Genomic DNA, 20000 nt, shown 5'->3' with positions numbered 1-20000 from the left:
ACTCACCCACTTCTCTACACATTACATACTTATCATTCCAACAGGCATCTTGCACACTACTTTGCACTATTACTTTTTGCACTTTACATCCCACTCCATGTGTACTTGTCTTAATATTATGTCTTATTTGTATATTATGTTGATATGTGCCTATATGTATATTGTTGTCTCTATTGTACAGTATGTGTCTATATAACTATTTGTCTACTGAATGTCTACTACATGTCTATTTGTTGAATGTATAGAGAGTTAACACCTACTGAAGTCAAATTCCTTGTGTATTTTAGTATACTTGGCCAATAAAACTGATTCTGATTCTGATAGAAATTATCAGATACTGTAAGACTTAATTAACGTAATATTCTGAAAGGTGACTTTAACTTCTACCAAAGTCTATTTTCTGGTAAGATAGCCTACTTGTACTTTTACTCAAGTATTGCTTTCAAGTAAATACAAGACTGCATGCAACCATACTTCGAAAGATCCAAACTAACCCTTTAAATATGAAAGGCTCTTCTTGACAGCCCAGTATAGAATACAACAGGATCTGAGGCCAGACCACCTTCTGATTAATTTTTTGCCCAAATGCACGAAAGCAGTTTTGTCCTGGGGAAATTCAAGGTCCCAGTTGCTTATATAGACATCACACACATACAACATACACACACATCATAAGCAGGATGATAAAATAACAGATCCACGTGAATAATATGGACAATAAAAGAAAAGATACTAAATAAAAAACATGAATGTACTAAGGGATGTATAAGCATGAGAGGCTTGCAGTGACAGGGCAGGGACTGACCCTGTGATTCAGTATGGATGGTGGGTAAGGTGCTCTATGAGAGGGGCTGTCATGGTGGTAGTGCAAATAAGTCCAATAGTGCAAGGAGAAAGTCTAGAGACCAGCATTAAATATGGACAATATAAGAGAATAATGTAAACATAGTAATATAAAAACTATAGCAGTGCAAGGAGAAAGTCTAGAGACCAGCATTAAATATGGACAATATAAGAGAATAATGTAGACATAGTAATATAAAAACTATAGCAGTGCAAGGAGAAAGTCTAGATGATGACGGACTCTCCTACAATATCAGGTTAAAGCCACAGCCAGTGGTTGCTCTTTCTGGCTGCTTTTTCTGAAGCTGCAGATCATGACCACAAATCCATCATCCAGTGAGGAAACTACGAGTGAGTTTTGACTACAAATCCACAGCACCCAACTTCCACAAAAAGCTTCCAACATAAACGTTATAAACTTCTCTGACTGACCAAAGCAAAAAACCTCCACTTCATCTTAACTCAACTGGGAGAAAAAGAAACAGCCACAGCGTGCAACGTTTCCACAAGATGCACCAAGACAAAAAAAAACAAATAGTAGACTGTCACATTGTTGTAAATTAGAATAAATGTTCTTAAAAGCATCATGTCATATTCCGTTATCAAGTTATGGATTCATAGGAGCCACGTTTACAATAACACCAATCTATATATATTACATTGACATTAATTCCATCTGACAGTTGGCTCTGTTTCTGAATATTAAAATACGTCTCTTCCGGACAAATCAAACATTTTTACATCTCCAGATAGATTTATGTCAATGTCAATGTCAAATTTATTTATATAGCACATTAAAACAACTGTGGTTGAACAAAGTGCTGAACAAGACAGAATATCAAATACAAAAATTATCACGTAAAATACATCGTTACAGATAACATGAAACAACAAAACACATTAAAAGACATTTGATGCCCACACTTAGCCAGGACCAAAGGCCAAAGTAAAAAGTGTGTCTTCAGCAGGGACTTAAATGTATATCTAGTCTGCGCCTCTCGAAGATACAGTGGAAGGCTTCCATTCCAGAGGATTGAAGCACCCACCGCAAAAGCTCGACCCCCTCTACTTTTTAACCTAGGTTTTGGGACATCCAGCAAGGATGAAGTTGCATGGAAAAAGTTTTCAGCACCTTGGCTGCATGGTGGCCCAATGGTTATCCCTGTGGCCTCAGAGCAAGGAGGTTCTGGGTTCAAATCCAGGTCATTCCGGGCCTTTCTGTGTGGAGTTTGTACATTCTCCCCGTGTTTACCTGGCTCAGATCTGGAGTTGGTCCCTGGGTGCTGTGATTGGCTGCCCACTGTTCCCTTGAGGGATGGGTTAAATGCAGAGAATGAATTTCGCTATGTGTATGTGACAATAAAGTGCCTTTACCTTTAAATCCAAAGCAAGTGGTTGGTTGACCTCAGCAACATTCTGCGTTTGATGGATATGTCTCATATTTTACAGTAATAAGACTCTGTCCCTGAACCCAAAACAGAATAGTTGTTGTTGTTAGATGAGACATGCATTAACGCCATGTTAATCTACACTTGGTTGACAAAATCAGTAGAGAGTTAGCTGATTGAACCATAAAAAAAAAAGACCCTGCATTCGGTCCCTTTGAAAAATAATAATAATGCGATAATATTGACAATCAACCACCTCTTGCAATTTTTTGCTGCAGCAGACCCTCCGCATCACCCTTAAAATGCAAATGTACAATATCAGAATATCAAATTTAAAGTCTTCTACCGTATATAATATTCCTTCTTAGGTTTCATACTGATTTAAAATTATGTTAATTACTTTTAAGGCATAAAATGCTCCACAATGTGACTCCTTATGTGCCTAGAGATGTAAACTAACAGATAGCAGATTAAGTAGAAGTAAAGTGTACTATTATGTAAATATGATGGATGGATGGATAGTAGAAAAAAAAACTTTTGAGTGTTTGTCACCATCTTATTGAATTTAACCCTTGTGTTGTCTTCCTGTAGACCGTGAACTTGTACATCTGGGACAAAATTCCAAATTAACTTTTTTTGGCTCTTTTTCCAACGTTTTTTCGACGTTTTTTAAATACATGGCCAATAAACATAATTTAAATGACATGATACCTATTTTTTTGTTCAAAAAAACTTAAAATTGTGGATTATTTTGACTGATAGTTAAGATCAGAGGATGTCGAGTGGATCACAGTTTATTTCAAATGCTATAAAATTGAAGAAAAAAAAAAAACACCCACAATTCAATGAAAGTAATCATTAATTTTACCCGCCAAGAATGTTACATGGCTTCCATACAACGTACATCCACACATTCATGTTATTTTGGGGCGATTTGGGTCAGTGTAACGCTTATCAGTTCAATTTTCTAAGCGGACATTTGGAAAAACAGAAAAATGGGTTAAAATATCCAATTTTTCATTTTTTTTCACCTTGACAAATTAAAAAATTGGATCTTTAAACTGTTTTTCCAATTTTCTGTTTTTATTCAGAGGATCAGAAATTTAGAAAATTACAAAATTGCGTCTGGGCTCCAGTTATTCAATACTGCGATGGTATTCTCTCCCTCGTTCCTCCTAGCTATCAAGGCTTGTCAAGGTGGAAAAAAAATTGGATATTTGAACCCATTTTTCTGTTTTTTCCAAATGTCCGTTTGTGCTTAGAAAATTGAACTGATAAGCGTTACACTGACCAATTTGGTTCAAAGAAACCCATAATTCTGATATAAAAATGGGTCATATGGATGGAGGGCAGGTGCAGTTCACCTGTCCACCTGCGGCGGCGCTGCTGAGCTGACCCGCGGCAGCAAACCGGAAGCCAATGCTCCGTCTCCGCTTCGCTTTTTTTGTTTTCATTGATTTGAAACATGGCGTCTGAAGGAGAGGCGGGCATTGCTGCTACAACCGAACCGGAGACCGGAGACGGGTATGTGTCCTTCATGCAAGAGATGTGTCATTGTTACAAATGTGAAGGCCATGATTCAGATATTCTGTGAGAATATAAACCACATTTACGCTCTTGTTTTAGCCAAAAACGTTGTTTAGCTAGCACACCGGCTAGCTAACGTTAGCGCTCCACAGACTCACCGAGTGAACCAAATAACAGTTACATCTTAGCTGCTCTTTATAAACACAAAACATCAACATATCTGACCGTTTAATGTTACCCTGTCTGCCGGCAAATGTATAAAGTCTACTGAGCATAAGTTGAGACTTTGTATGCATTCATATGTCCTTCTAATAATCTTGTATTTATATTAAACCCATAACGTTACGCCAGACTCCCTTTGAATAATGTCCATTTTAGTGAACATCATGTATTTCTGATAGGGAGAAATAGTCAGTGGTGGAAGAGGTATTCAGATTATGAACTTATGTAAAATAAGTAATAATGCAGCTGGTAAAGTTGGAGATAATTTGATTTCTTTATATACTGCTAAGTAGCAACATCTATAGTAATACATCCACATTTAATGTAATGTTAGTGTAGTAAAAGTAGAAAGTGGCAGGAAATGGAAATACTCAAGTACAAGTACTTTAAATTGTACTTAATTACGATATTTGAGTAAATGTAAAAATTTACATTTCACCATGGAAATGGCAATGGCAGGTGAACACAGAGGAGTTGACCATATATATATATATATATATATATATATGTGTATATGTAGATACAGCAGCGGTATCTATGTACATACATATCTACAGTATGTGGGTAATAAGTTAGTGAATTTGCTCAGTTAATTAGAACAAGTGTAGGTTTATATTTTGCGTCCATAATGGACATTTTAATTTGGCCCCTAACAATCACAAAAAAACTATTTAATCTTCAGTTCTATATGATTTTTAAGGGTTTTATTTTAAGGGTAATTAAAAACGTTCAAGACCTAATGTAAAACATTTCACATTTCTAAAAAAAAAAATTACACACACACACACACACACACACACACACACACACACACACCGACACAGACATACACACACAGACACACACAAACCGTTGTACAAAGCAAATCAAAAGAAAAAAGTGTGATTCAAAATAGAGTGGTTTAGAAAGGATGCTAACAGAGCAGAAACTATTTGTTTAGGGAAAAATATAAGATACTTATATAAGTAATTGGTGAGTAATAGGTTAGTACATTTCCTCGGTTATTAAGAACAACTGTAGTTTTATGTTTTGCAGCTGTCCATTGTCTAGGGCTGTGCAATTTTGAGAAGAACAATTATTTTGCACATTACTTTTTGCAAATAAACTCTGATTTTGTCTTGTGTTCTGAATGACAAGCGTACCTTACCCCCCCTCCCGAAGGCTAAACTCACTCAGCCAACATTTGAATTCGAATGTATTTGTTATATTATTTGTTTTAAGGGGATTTCAAAAAGTTCAACGGGAAAAGTATTAAGGGACATTTCTCAGTTCAAGGTGTTTTCACTGTTAATTTGTTTAACTGTTTCACTGTTTTTTAAGTTCAACAAATGCAACATCTTTCCAAAAGTCAATGAGTAATTGTGTTAAATAATCGTTTAAATATTGACCAAAACAATTGTAGTTATGATTTTTTTTTCACAATCAAGCAGCCCCACCATTGTCCATATTTAAGGATTTATTTTGTTTGTTTTTAACCAGTTAATATGAATTTAAAGCTGTAGTGTGTAGTTTCTGTCGCCCCCTTGAGGAATTCTAAGTAATGACAGCAACACTGTCGGCGCGTCCACATGATACAAGCCTTCAGTGACGTCCCCCCCCCCCTCCCTCCTCCACGCAGCTGCTAGTAGCCAAGAAGGACACGGAGGATTAAAAATAACATGATGGACTCTTCAGAAGAGGTCTTTATCTTCACTTGAGTTTCTGTGCGGGAAAGTCACCGGACGCCACAATCTTCTGAACATAGTCATACTGAGAAATACAGAGAGATTTGTGTGGAGCTGATAGTCAAAAGAAAAGTTACGCACTAAAGCTTTAAAACCTTTACAGGTTTGGCTTAATATCTGATGAATCTCTCTGTTGACTTTCAGGGATGCTACATTTGGGGAACTACCCACCAGCATGGATACGGAATCATCCAACGGCAAAGAGGGAATGGTAAAATTATGAAATCTTTGTTATCGTTCTTACTTTGTTTTTATTTTGTCTTTTCTTTTATTGCTTGTAACCGTGTGTTGTCTGTCCACATCTTTTCTATAAATCATGATACGGATGCTGCTATTTTTTGTTCTAAGCAGACTTTGTGTCTCCCAGGAAACGGCTGGCGATGGCTCCGAGGCTGCCGACGCTCTGACTGGATCCGGAGACGAGGAGAGCGGGAGGCAGCTGGGAGAGGTGGAGCTCCAGTGTGCTTTGTGTATGAAGTGGTTCACCGCGGACACATTTGGCATCGACACTGCGTACGTGCAGTTATTTGTCATCTCGATATCAGCAGTTCCACAACTACACCGACAGTTTTCATGATTCAATCCTTTTTCTCCTCCTCTACAGGACCTGTCTTCCCTTCATGACTAATTACGTGTTTCACTGCAACGTGTGCCATCACAGCGGCAACACGTACTTCCTCAGGAAACAAGCAAGTAGGTGGTGTGTGTATGGCTGTAGCAATTCCAAATTTTGCTGTACAGTTAATTGTCACAGAAATAATTGCGATTAACAACAATAACATAATTGTCTCTTTCAGTCAAAGTTAAAAATATTTATTTAATATTTATTTATTTATTACCAGGGTTTCCCGCAGAAATTTTGTTAGTTAACAATTATGTATTAAACACTAAATATTAAATTTAAATAATAATATATAATTAATACATTATATCTATCTATATCTATGTGGCTATCTGCCACATGGCGAGTAAATGTTTATACCAAAATAAATAGTCTTCATTTTGGCGAAGGTGCAGCTGCTTTCTACTGTTGCACGCACACAAACACTGGCGCTTTTTTTTTTTTTTTACGACGTAGTTATGCCGGCTATATGATACCAAACTTTTACAGTAGTACAAATAGTTTCTGTACTTATAAAAGGAGGCGTTAGAAAGTTTGTAACTACACCAGAAGTATGTAGTAGTAGTATGTAAGTACTGCGCGGTAGCAGCCGAGAGGAATATCCATCAGGCAAGTGTTATTTAAATATACTTTTGGTGTAGTTACAAACTTTCTAATGCCTCGTTTTATAAGTACAGAAACTATTTGTACTACTGTAGAAGTTTGGTATCATTCCAGACATTATTAGTGGGGTAATTTACGAGATACAAACGTGGATCCATTAGCGCCTGCACTAAGCTAACCAGCTGATAACGCTAACTCGACCAATGTTATAACAAGGGAAAAAAAGCTTATGGGGGGTTGTTTGGCTCGAGGTCAAGGTGCAAAGCAGCCTAGGGTTGAAATTACTCCGAACCATCACTTTAACGAGGGGCAACTATTGGTCAGAAAAAAAACCCTCTCTAAATTAGCATCCCTAGTTCTGTGTGTTACAAACAACCTAAAATGAACACAACGGTGGTGTAAGCTTTGTGACACTTGCCATCAACATTTGTAGCCTTTAACAACCCCATGTTTCTGTCTCTGTGTTTCAGACCTGAAGGAGATGTGTCTCACAGCGCTGGCAAACCTGACGTGGCGGTCCAGAACACAAGACGAGCACCCAAAGACGATGTTCTCCAAAGACAAGGTGCGCAAAACGTGTTTTTGCAAACTTTTATTGGACCTCTAAAGCCATTTCATGCAAGTAAATGTGATGTGGAGCTTTTCAGATAAACTAGACTTGACTTTCCATAAAGATAATGTCACAGACAGAGGGAGGGGTAGAGCGAGTGAGAGAGTGATTGTGATTATCTTCAGAGTGAGTAGTGACTCTAGAGTCATAGTGAGAGAACCAAAGTGTCTCCCCTGTTCTTTCTGACCACAGTGGGAAATCTGGAGCAGGAGAAGTTAACCCTCTCCTTGATTTCATGTTGTTTACGGAGAAGGAGGACCAGGAAATGAGTCAGGGGAAATACAACGCTACCAAGCCACGGCCGAGTGGCGTGCGTCGCTCGACGTGTAGTTACATTTATCGAGAGGTGCACTTCAGGCTATGGCGTAGGGTCGGTACCTCCACGTACCTACGTACATACCCACGGCATCGATTTAACGCAGAAGCTTAAGTCTGTACCTTAATTTTTTTATGAATCACTTTGTGACGTGATGCTCTTGAAGGGTTACTTACTTACTTATCACACATCTAAATGGGTTACTCCTTGCTGCTTGAGACACAACAAGTGGAATAATGCAGCTATTAACTTCTAAAAAAAATAAATAATATAAACACCTAAGAGTGTGGTGGACATCTCCTGATGTACAGAATTTGTGAGTACTTAATCACTCGTGGAAGTATTTATCCGTCTTTGATTTCTCTCTGCAGGATATCATACCATTCATTGACAAGTACTGGGAGTGCATGACGACCCGTCAGAGACCGGGGAAGCTTACCTGGCCCAACAACATAGTGAAGACAATGGTAATGTTGTGGTGTACAGTGTGGGGAAACGCAGTACCCGATTCACGGAGAAATTTAAAAGATGCTTTGAATCCTTCATATGGAAACAAGTGTATGTTGAAGCAGCCAATGGAGAGGCAAAGTCCTTCCGCTTCCGGTGGACCCCCATGGGGCTTTATTTCAGAAAAAACTATGTCCGGTGGTGATTATTTGATCCCGTTTGAATTGAGCCATGAATTACTCTTATGATGTGTGTCAATTTAAAAGTTTGCATGTCAAGAAGTTCTCCGTTTGTAGTATCAGACCGTGAAAATACGTAATTAGAACGACTACTCACCATAAAGTTGCATAAGTGACGTCTCTCTGAAGCTACGATGTTTGTTTCGTACAGGGATGTAACGTTACACAAACGTGCAGCGGATCTTGCTCGTTCTTTCGCATCAGGTAAGATAGCGTTACATGTGATGTGGAACCGAGCTGGTAGGTAGGTGGATAGGTAGATAGATCTTTATTGTCATTGTGCTCAGAGTACAATGAAAATCTGTTCAGCAGTGTGCATAAAAAATGAATAAATGGAACAAAGTTAAATAGACAGACAAAGGCAACTAGAAAAAAACATGAATTAAAGCCAAATATATACAAATAATCTCAAATAGTAAGTGTTTAAAAAGTGACCTTTTAAAACAGTGGTTAATGTAAGTTAGCAGCATAAAACGGATCGTGCTAAACAGCGATTCTACGATTCTAGTGTCTACAGCTCTTGGGAAGGAGCTGTTTTTCAGCCGATTTGTTTTACATTTTATTGCTCTGTACCTTCTCTGGGAGGGGAGGGGAGAGAACAGGCAGTGTCCAGGGTGGGATGGGTCCTTTACTATACATACTGGCTTTCTTTTTCAGTCGGCCAGCGTGTATATGTCCACGATTCAGAAAATGTCACGATTCGATTCAAAATCGATTTTTGATTCAAAAACGATTCACAGTATGTAAATGTAGTTACTTTTCCCATGTGATTGCAGTAGACATACAATTAAAAAAATATATATATTATTTTATTTTTTTATTAAAAAATATGAATTGATTTTTGGAATTCTATGAATCGATTTTGAATCGGTAGAGCTTGAATCGCGATTCGAATGTGAATCGATTTTTCTTTTTTTTTTTGCACACCCCTATGTCCTAGCCATATCTTTTCTGAAATAAGGTCCCATGGGGTCCACCAGAAGGGGAGGGACTTCGCCTCTCTATAGGAACGAATGTTGAATCTCCTCCAGCTGCTGTTTCATTGCAGCCGCCAACTTTAAGGAGAACATCTACAAATGGAGCAAAATAATATGCCAATATCACTGTTATTATGCTAGTTTTGTAATGGTACTTGTGGTTATTTTCCAGAGTAAAGAGCGAGATGTGTTTCTGGTGAAGGAACACCCTGACCCCGGCAGTAAAGACCCAGAGGAGGAGTACCCCAAATTCGGCCTGCTGGACCAGGTATTCACCACTCAGCTGTAGTACAGTATATAGGAAGGGGCTTTGGGCTGCAGAAAAAATGTTTATATTAGGGCTGTCAATCCATTCAAATATTGTGTCCATAGTTATACTCGTTATACATTAATCACACATCTTTATCTGTTCTAAATGTACTTTAATAGAGATATTTTTAAGTTTTTTAATGTTCTTATCAACATAGGAGCAGACAAATATGCTTTCTTATTTTTGCAACAATCCAAAACAATAACAAATACCTCCTAGAATATTCTCCAGAATCACATCAAAGGTACTGTATGCTCAAAAAATATGCTGAAAGCATAATATGGCAAACTCAAGCCCATTAAGCAACAACAGATGGGCACATTGACCTGAATGTAACACTAACACAATGTAGTGTCCCACTTTACACTATGAAAGGTTAAAGCTTTAGGGCGTAACTTTTTGATATTAATGAACGTCCGTTACATTCAAGCCATTATCAAATGAGTTGATACAAAGCTAATTAAGACTATCGGCTCCACACAACTCTCTCTGTTATTTAGGTCCAAATTATTGTTAATTTCTGAAAGTTTTTTCAAAAATTAAAAAGTCTTAACATGAATCCAACATATTATTAGCAAACATAAATCCCTTAGTCTCCAAGGCCAACACATACACAGTTCATCCTAAGGGTTCACTGGGCTACATGTACAGTATGTTAAACATTCAAACATGATTTATAAAACCATGCCAACAATTAGTAGGCTATTTCAATAGCTTAGTATCCTATGCAAAAAAGGTATAAAGGCTTTAGGTGGCCCTACACGTTACTGTAGGCCCAGTTCATTATGCAACTTCATTTTATAAAATGTATGTAGTAGGGGGTCCCTGCTCCATCTCTCTTTTAGTTAAGGGGTCCTTGGCTTAAAAAAAAACATTGAAGACCCCTGCTCTAAAGTCTAATTTCAGTTGCTGTTACTTTTCTGTAGGACCTGGGAACCATCGGACCGTCCTACGACGCGCAGAAACAGACCACTGCTGCTCCCACTGCTGCTGGGCTGAATGGTAAGCATAGAAAAACTCAATCTGAACTGAAAAAATACATATACATTTTACCTGTAACACAGATTTAAAAAATGAAGTTGCACCATTCTGTATCAAAAAAGGGGGGGGGGGGGTGTTTCACATCACTGGCCACTTTAAACTCCCCCGAAGCTGAGAGTGAGACGTGTTAAATGTGGTGACCATGGCGATTTTGTGCATTGTGTTCCAGGTGGATCTTCTTTCTCAGGTGACTATGTGGCATTTTGGCCTCTGGAGCCGATCCGTGTGCTTTATGTGTCTTGTAACCCTCTGGATAGAAGTTGGCCCTGAGGTTTCTCAATGAGCATCTCGTGGGCAACTTCATCCACGTCCAGTTGTAACCCCCTCTGTGTGCTCTCTGCATCCGTTTGGTTCTGCTCCTGCTTCTCTCCCTAAAGCTTTGCCTCCTTTAAGGGCTGGGCGATATGGAGGAAATCAGATATCACGATTTTCTGGACCAAACGCCTCCATGTCGATATTGCGGCGATATTGTAGGGTTGGCTATTGGTGCTTTCACAAAATATTTTACCAATGAGATTTTAGATAAATAATGTTAATTTAATGACTGAGTGGTTAAAGGCAAATAAAAGAACAGCTAAACAGTCTGGGAAGTTCAGAAAATGGCATCATTTTACTGTAAAGCAGTCTGTAAAACCAGGAAAAGACTGGCACGCTTATGCCATACTACGATGTTACGATATCCAAAATCTGAGACGATATTTAGTCCCATATATTGATACCGATATAATATCGATATATTGCCCAGCCCTACCTCCTTTTGATCGGTGAACATACCTTCCTCGTCTCTGGCTTGCTGCTTACAGGTTCTGAAATTTAAAATAAAAAATCTCCTCACTGAATGACACTCCGTACCACAACATATGTGAGATCAGAGTGCCATTCTTGATTTGCTATTGGCTTTCATCCGATGCTAATTAGCTTTACCCTCGCTCTTCCGTTTCCTCCATTTATAATGTTTGGGTCAGATCTATTGGTCACGTGCTAACTGAATTATTTTAGGTATGAGTTTAAAGTAAAAGTGCAAAACTAGTCCTGAGACTTCCCTTTGTCTGCTGTCTGTAGTTGGTAAGCATAATGGTAATTTTGGAGATTATGAAGTGAGTTGAAAAAACACCAGGAATCCCATTTTAAAAATAGACAACAATAAACACAACGTTAATACATTACGTTAATGTATTTGTTTAAATGGGACAGTAAGTCAGACAATAGTTCAATAACCGAAGACTGTCTCTCCGATGTACGTGGAACTACTTTCTTTACCACATGAATATGTTTAGTGGAATATTTTCATGTGTTAAGATCTGAACTAGCTGACTCGACATGGTTTTACATACAAAATAAAGAAACAGACACAATAATTACAGTCTTAAAAATGAAAAATATAACTATTGTTTTTCTGGCTTGGCTATTGTGCAGCTAGTGCTTTTCTTTTGTGAATTGTTGCTAAACACGTACCGATTGATTAGTCCTTTTTTCTGTGAAGGAATAACTGCATTTTGTCTTGGAGCCTACTTCATATTTACAATGTCCCATTTCCCTGGGAGGAAGTAAATAATCTGATCCCATCATCTGGTTCCCTAATGTCAGTGTTTCTTAGCAAGAGAACGATGTTGGTCACGTTGAAGAGGCTGATAACCACCCTGACTAATTCCTGCCTATTTGTGCCTGCTGTTTCCCTGTGTACACCAAACGCCTTATTACCTGCTTTCTTTCTCTCTCTCTCTTTCTGTGTGTGTGTGTGTGTGTGTGTGTTGCTCTTTAAGTGCAGGAGTGTAATCTGTCTTGTGTTATTTTGAAGGTGCTTTGGCCCCTGGCCCTGGAAAAGGAAGAGGGGCCAAACGCAAACAGCAGCAGCAACAGGAGGGCACTGCTGCAGGAGCTACTAAGAGAACCCGAAGGTATAGACCCAAACACAGTGTTTGTTTTTACAATAACGTCTGGGTCGAAAACTATCTTCTGCATGTGTGTGTGCTGCCGCGCGTCCCTGTGCGTGTAACAAGCATAGTGTGCACGCGCTGTGCACGAGCCTAGGCGCATTTTACGAATTTGCTGTTAAAATAACAATGAAATGCTGCGTTATTGACTTTAGACCAGGTTTTTGTTGGTCAATTGTGCGATCACTTTCCGCTGTCTCAAGAGAGCAATACGCCCAGAATGCACCTCCTTTCTTTGGATTTTTTTTCTTACAAGCATAGTATAGACAGTGTTTCTCAAACGGCGGTACTTTGGAGTACTGCAGAGGGGGTATGTGAGATTTCTTTTAATGTTCCTTTTAAAACATATCAGTCGTGCAAAAGTCCTAAAATAATTATACACTATAGTTATGAATGAATTTAGTGATTGTAAACATTTAAAGGTCCCATGGCATGAAAATTTCACTTTGAGGTTTTTTAACATTAATATGAGTTCCCCCAGCCTGCCTATGGTTCCCCAGTGGCTAGAAATGGTGATAGGTGTAAACCGAGTCCTGGGTATCCTGCTCTGTCTTTGAGAAAATGAAAGCTCAGATGGGCCGATCTGGAATCTTCTCCTTATGACATCATAAGGAGAAAGGTTACCTCCCCTTTCTCTGCTTTGCCCACCCAGGAAATCTGGCTCTAGTGGCTGTAATTCTGCACCAAGGCTGGATTTCGGGAAAGAGACTTAGACCTATATAAAAGAGACTTCAGATACAGTATTAGGGGACCACTAAGGTCTATATAAAAGAGACTTCAGATACAGTATTAGGGGACCACTAAGGTCTATATAAAAGAGACTTCAGATACAGTATTAGGGGACCACTAAGGTCTATATAAAAGAGACTTCAGATACAGTATTAGGGGACCACTAAGGCCTATATAAAAGAGACTTCAGATACAGTATTAGGGGACCACTAAGGTCTATATAAAAGCATCCAAAAAGCAGCATGTCATAGGACCTTTAAAGTCTAGCATTTGAGTGTTTCAGTTTAAGTGCCTCTTTTTAAAGCTAGGCATTTTTTTCTACCAAAATAGTTTGGTGCCGTTTAGCCCGGTGGTACTAACATATTTCAAATTGGGTCCATTATTGGAAAAGGTTCACCAGAGTCTTCCTTTTAAGTCAACGAAGAATCAAATCAAACTTGTGCCCCTCTTCCTCCCTCGTGGCAGCGACCCCCTGTTCTCGGCCCAGCGCCTTCCTCCTCACGGTTACCCACTGGAGCACCCCTTCAACAAAGACGGGTACCGCTACATCCTGGCCGAACCAGATCCTCACGCTCCAGACCCGGAGAAGCTCGAACTGGACTGCTGGGCTGGCAAGCCCATCCCTGGGGATCTGTACAGGGCCTGTCTGTATGAGAGGGTGCTGCTGGCTTTACATGACAGAGGTACTGAAAATTATAATGTTTTCACACTATGTAAAAAAACAAACAAGTTAACAGAATAATGTAATGGAGGAATGTTTTCTTTGTAAAGCCATTTGAGATGACATACTTTGATTCAAGTTCATGTTTATGAAATGTTTCTAATCAGAAGATTTATTTGTCATTGTACAAAATTAACGACATTTTTAGCAGCAGTTCACCCAGTGACAAATCTAAATTTAAAAGACAAGAAATAAATAGTAAAACAACTAATTAGAAAGAGAGATACTCACAAAATTACATATACACACAGAATTAGAAAGAAATATATACATAAAAATAGAAAGAAATATACACACTAAAAGTACTAGTTATTGCACATCCGTATGTGAAGGTGTGTGCGGGAGGAGGGTGGGGGGGTAGGGGGGAGGTGCTAGTGGGTGTGTGTGTTCAGTGTGGTGATGGCTTGTGGAAAGCCTTAAGTCATGTTCATATGATGTGTACTAGGGCTGCACAATATACCGTTTTGTTATCGTAAAATCGCATTATCAACCTGCGCAATAAACGCATCGCGAAAGGCTGCGACACGTTGCGAAAGACACTCCCACTGTTTTGTGGTAGTTGAAAGAAAATATCAGTAGAATACTGCACTTTAAAATGTAACTCATTCTTTTTTTTAGTGCTGCCTTTTACTGCATATTCAATGTTCAATTTGTTCCATACATTGTTTTTGGAAATGATTTCCTTTTATTAGTTTTAGGGCCCTGACACACCAACCAGACGGCCGACCGTCGGCAGTAAAGCCAGTCGGACTGATCAGTCGGGTCCCGAGGTCCAAAAAATGCCTCAGAACACACTGAGGCGACGCCGACTTGAGTGTACGCTCTGCGCGTGCGCGAAACGTAATACGTCTCCATAGCAGCAGGCGGCGCTGCTCTGTATTGTTTCCATTAACAGTCTGATTATTTCCCAGAAAATGAAAACCGGCAGCTGATTGGACGAACGCGTCACGTGGTTCTTTTTTCTCCGGAAATTCACAGCCAGACTGTCATGGCGGCTCGTTCAGAATACGATCTCATATTGGACTAAAATAGTTCACCGAAACGTGTTTCTGAAAACATTTTAAGAAATAGGAATAGAAATAATATAATAGAAATAGAAATAAGAAATAGGCCGTGCAGTTTCTGAATCTGTCTTCATTTCAACAAAGGTCAGTTTAAAAGATTTTCGTCAGATTTTTTCTGTCCTCGACTGAACATGTCAGGTCGGTCAAAATGAATGCCGACGGCTCCTCGGACGGCCGACGGCACCAGACACACCAAAAAGACTCGAGTCACGGACCTCGCCAGACGGCCTGACGCCCGACTATCGGGCTGGTGTGTCTTCTCTATTAAATTCAACCAGCAGTTTGTTGTACACACCCTGAAGAAGGCTGTCAGTGCCGCTACGCGTGGGTTGCTTCTCCCAATGTCTTTTAAATTTTCTATCATGAAATAGCCAGTAAAATAAAGGCTTTTTAAGTCATTTTGAAGAAAAGTGCCTTGGATTTTTTCTTTTTCTCTACATTCAATTGAATTCCCGACCCCAAAGAGCACCTTCAAGCATTTGATTGAAGTTTCTGAGCACCCTGGACTTTTTTGTCTTTCCAAGCAGTTTGTTGTATTTTAGCAGAATACTGAAAGCAGCAGAACTGAGCACACTACAATATCTGTTATCGCAGGTAATATCGTTATCGTGATATTCAACGACGTTAACACATATTTTCCTCATATCGTGCAGTCCTAATGTGTGTTTGTGTTGCAGCGCCGCAGCTGAAGATCTCTGACGACCGTCTGACGGTGACCGGGGAGAAGGGCTACTCCATGGTGCGAGCCTCCCACGGGATCCGGAAGGGCTCCTGGTACTTTGAGGTCACCGTTGAGGAAATGCCTCCAGAGACAGCCGCCAGGCTCGGCTGGTCCCAACCGCTCGGTCAGTGGTGCTTCCTTCTCACGCAAACCTCTTTACATTTAGGAAGAATATGCATTATAACAATATATAACAAAAGGTTTTTTTCTTCCTTTATTTTTTTTTTTAATCTGTGAAAACAGGCAAAATATGTTTTGTTTTTTTGTTGGCAAATTTCTTTTTTTTATTTTCATTTTTTGTATTTTCATCACACCTACCTCGTTTGGTCCGGGCTTTCGGACTTTTCAGTTTGGTCCGAACCAAAATAACAGGTGTGAAATCTCGGTCCGGACCAAAACGGACGAAATTTGGTCCGACCAAAAGAGTTAGTCTCGGTCCCGATCAAACTGAACCATGGTCCGGTCCGGTTCATTTCTAGTGTGAAAGCATTTTTTGGATTGTTCGGACTTTCGGGCCAAATACAGAAAGCTCTGGCAGGCTATCTTGGTGTTATATGACCGGGGAAGCTCCTTTTTAAGGAACAGCTCAGAGCTAAGTGTCTACGTGAGAGAGAGAGACTGTGTCAGCGCTCAGAGCAGACAGCTGTCGGCTATCAGAGCAGAGAATACATCAGCAGTTTACTTGTTAAGTGGGAGTAAATGTACAGCGTAGGTTTCAGTTTGTCTCTGAATAAATGCTGCAGCTCCTCAAACCCCAATTAAAGTTCCCGTGTGTCGCTTCTCAGCATCGCAGCAAAACAAAAAGTGCCGCAGCAGCACAGAGAGAGCAGCGGCCAGTTGGGAAAAAACCGACACAGAGAGAGGATAGGAGAGGACGGGGAAGCCCGTCTACAAACCAATCAGTTACAACTGACTGGAGACACAGCTCATGTACGTTATGAGGACGTAGTTTTAGGTCTTGAGTGCGCATGCCTAACTGCAGTATGAAACCAAAACGTACTGGATCAAATGCAAAAACATCAACCTTGGTTTGGACCTTGGTTCGGACTTTCAGGTGTGAAAATCCCCTTAAAAAAAAAAAATGAAGGCAAATTTTTTTCAGTTTTTGATTCCTTCACAGCGCTGTGCAATGTGAGAAAATCTCAGAGCTGAACCGGGCAGACACAGCACTTTTCATCACACTCGTCCTGGGGCAGGTTAATCAAGTCTTGTGCTAACTTACAACACTAATAACATTACCGTCACCAAAATACCCCCGCAAATCAAATCCCCTACTTCACCGTTAAGGGCCACTAAACCTAACACCTCTGCTGAAATGTTAAATTTGTTAACGATCATATGACATGCGACCTCTCTCTCTCTCTCTCTCTCTCTCTCTCTCTCTCTCTCTCTCACACTCACACTCACACTCACACACACACACACACACACACACACACTAATAGTCTGGTGGTTGATTAACGCAGATAGGTGCACCACTACCCCACGTTGTGTTCTAAATAGGACTGAAAGTATTCATGTTTTCTTCCAGGAGAGTGTTCATTTCTCCATGCTCTCTAAACACAAGGGACACATATATTGTGTGCTAGCCTACTCTTACGTGTTTCTTTTTGCTAGATATGTATGGTAATCAGTGCCAAACTGCCGTTAACCCGGTGTTAAAAAAACAAAAAGTGAAAAAAAAAAAAAAATTTCGGACACTTATTTATTCTAAAGGATAAAGAAGGCCTGGCAGAATATTTCTTGAAATGCTATAAGATATTTTCCTTTTTTTATGTTGCAGGAAACCTGCAGGCGCCTCTGGGTTACGACAAGTTCAGCTACTCGTGGCGCAGCAAGAAGGGCACGCGGTTCCACCAGTCGATAGGGAAGCATTACTCCTCGAGCTACGGTCAGGGAGACACGCTGGGCTTCTTCATCGAGCTGCCGGACGCCACGGAGACTGCCAAGGCTCTGCCGGACACATACAAGGACAAGGTAACACCCGGCACACGATGAGAACTACGCGGACTCGGCACGCGGCGTTAGGCCGTGTTCGGACTGCCTGCGTCGGTGGTCACGGCAAAAACATAGGTCTTTCTATTAATTTTGAATGGGTGTAGTACGTTTAGGCTGCGGCTGGGTTGGAGACGGACTCTTTTGGAGAAACGCAACCCCACGTCAAGCTGCGACGGCCAATCATGTTACTAGAGATCAGACTTGTCGGTGTGTTTTGCGGCGGTGTGAGAGTCCCGTACAGGAAACGGGAAACATCGCTGCCACAAGAACGTTTTAAAACACCAAACTCAAGCTCTGAACTGCCCGGGAGTTTGTGTAATAGCTGAATGTTTCCTGCAACAACAAAGCACTCGCTACGTCTCGCTCGTCTCTTTTCTTTCTCTCTCTCTCTCCTGTGAAATAAAGCTGCCTTCAAGTGCGGTCGGAAACGTCGAGATCTATAAATGTCGGACGGAGAACCGGAAAACATTAATTGTGAAATGTAAAGTCTACTTGTGCTACATTGGGGGGTTAAATAACACAACATGACGCCACTCAAATGGGCCGTTGCATTGACCCCACCCCCCTGCAACCTGTGGCAAATTGCTGGATCACGTTTTTTGGTCTGAACGCCCACTTATTCTGTTATACTAAATCTGCTCTTTTCAGGCACTAATCAAGTTCAAGAGCTACCTGTACTTTGAGGAAAAGGACTATGTCGACAAAGCAGAGAAGAGCCTGAAGTCGATGAGCTCCAGCAGGGTGAGAAGTCCTCTTTTAGAAATAAAATTGAGTCGGAAACCCTGGCGCTGTTTGCTGCTGTTAACTCGTGGATCCCGTTTGTTTTTTTCCAGATGATATTCTATAAAAACGGAGTGAGCCAAGGTGTAGCCTTTGAAAACCTGTTTGAAGGCATGTACTTCCCCGCCATCTCACTCTACAAGAGCTGCACGGTCAGTACGCGTCTTGTGTTGGCGATTTTTCGGCCGCTGCTTAGTTGATCTTTTTTAAGTTTGCTAAACTTTACTCTCTCTCTCTCTCTCTCTCTCTCTCTCTCTCTCTCTCTCTCCCTCCCCCCCTTCCAGGTGTCGGTTAACTTTGGGCCACATTTCAAACACCCTCCGAAGGACCTGAAGTACCAGCCGGTGAGAGCTTCAGTAAATCAAATCCAAATTGATTTATAAAGCACGTTTAAAAACAACAGTTTACCAACAGTTTACAACAGTTTAAGTGCTGTACAATCAGAGAATACAAATGCATAGAAAGAACACAAAAACAACACAGGGTTTCCCCCCTTCTTTTTTGGCAAGGACCGGGCGTGAGCCAGTAATAACATAACGCAATCATGGACGGAATCGTGAATTTGAGAATTTAAAAAAGCTATAAGACAGATTCTATAGGGCCCTACATTAAGTCAGTGCTAAAAGCTAACTGGAGATTTGAAAATATGACTGTCTAAGTTTCCAACCGAGCCGCCCCACTGTAACTGTTTTAAAAAAAAACAACTAAAAGATAATTCCCAGTGGCTTAGGCCTTGCAGTACACCGGGGGAAACCCTGCAACAAAAAGACTACAGTTTAACAGTAATAAGTAATAATATAGAAAGGCAACTATTCTAGTTTGTTAAAGGCTGAGAATAAAAATATCTTTTAACACAGGATTTAAAAAACAGGCAGTGTAGGGGCCAGCCTAATATGTAGAGGCAACTCATTCCTGAGTTTGGGGGCTACAACTGCAAGGCGCAGTCAAGTCAATTTATTTATAGAGCACTTTTAAAACCAACCTAGGCTGAACAAAGTGCTGGTGCGTTTAGGGCGTGTCCAAATCCACTTTTGCTAGTTTGACGGCGGAAAAAAGGGTCCGTGCGCCGGGTGCATGGTTCTAAAGGGTTGTACTTAGTGTCTTCATTAATCAGAGGTGTGTTTTGGGCGTAACATGCAATCAACCAATCAGAGGTCATTTCCCATTCCCTTTAAAAGCCAGGC

At 40.3% G+C, this 20000-nt stretch overlaps 1 protein-coding gene across 2 annotated transcripts in view; it reads left to right on the top strand.

Moving 5' to 3' along the window:
* The first annotated feature begins 3658 nt into the window (after positions 1-3658).
* The window catches only part of ash2l (ash2 like, histone lysine methyltransferase complex subunit), a 17529-nt gene continuing 1187 nt past the window's right edge, over positions 3659-20000 (top strand). Inside the window, exons 1-16 of one of the 2 annotated variants that reach the window (XM_031287837.2) lie at positions 3659-3755; positions 5849-5915; positions 6072-6217; positions 6309-6397; positions 7400-7494; positions 8227-8322; positions 9691-9786; positions 10755-10830; positions 11039-11056; positions 12668-12767; positions 13998-14215; positions 15995-16162; positions 17822-18015; positions 18685-18777; positions 18870-18968; positions 19101-19160. In XM_031287837.2, coding sequence (XP_031143697.1) covers positions 3697-3755; positions 5849-5915; positions 6072-6217; positions 6309-6397; positions 7400-7494; positions 8227-8322; positions 9691-9786; positions 10755-10830; positions 11039-11056; positions 12668-12767; positions 13998-14215; positions 15995-16162; positions 17822-18015; positions 18685-18777; positions 18870-18968; positions 19101-19160 — 1674 coding nt within the window. In that variant the 5' untranslated portion in view covers positions 3659-3696. The remainder of the gene's footprint in view (positions 3756-5848; positions 5916-6071; positions 6218-6308; positions 6398-7399; positions 7495-8226; positions 8323-9690; positions 9787-10754; positions 10831-11038; positions 11057-12667; positions 12768-13997; positions 14216-15994; positions 16163-17821; positions 18016-18684; positions 18778-18869; positions 18969-19100; positions 19161-20000) is intronic. The other variant, XM_031287838.2, reaches the window with a different exon arrangement.

The sequence above is a fragment of the Sander lucioperca genome, chromosome 14, assembly GCF_008315115.2.
Source record: "Sander lucioperca isolate FBNREF2018 chromosome 14, SLUC_FBN_1.2, whole genome shotgun sequence".
NCBI lineage: Eukaryota > Metazoa > Chordata > Actinopteri > Perciformes > Percidae > Sander > Sander lucioperca.
This window is presented reverse-complemented; position numbering and strand designations above follow the sequence as displayed.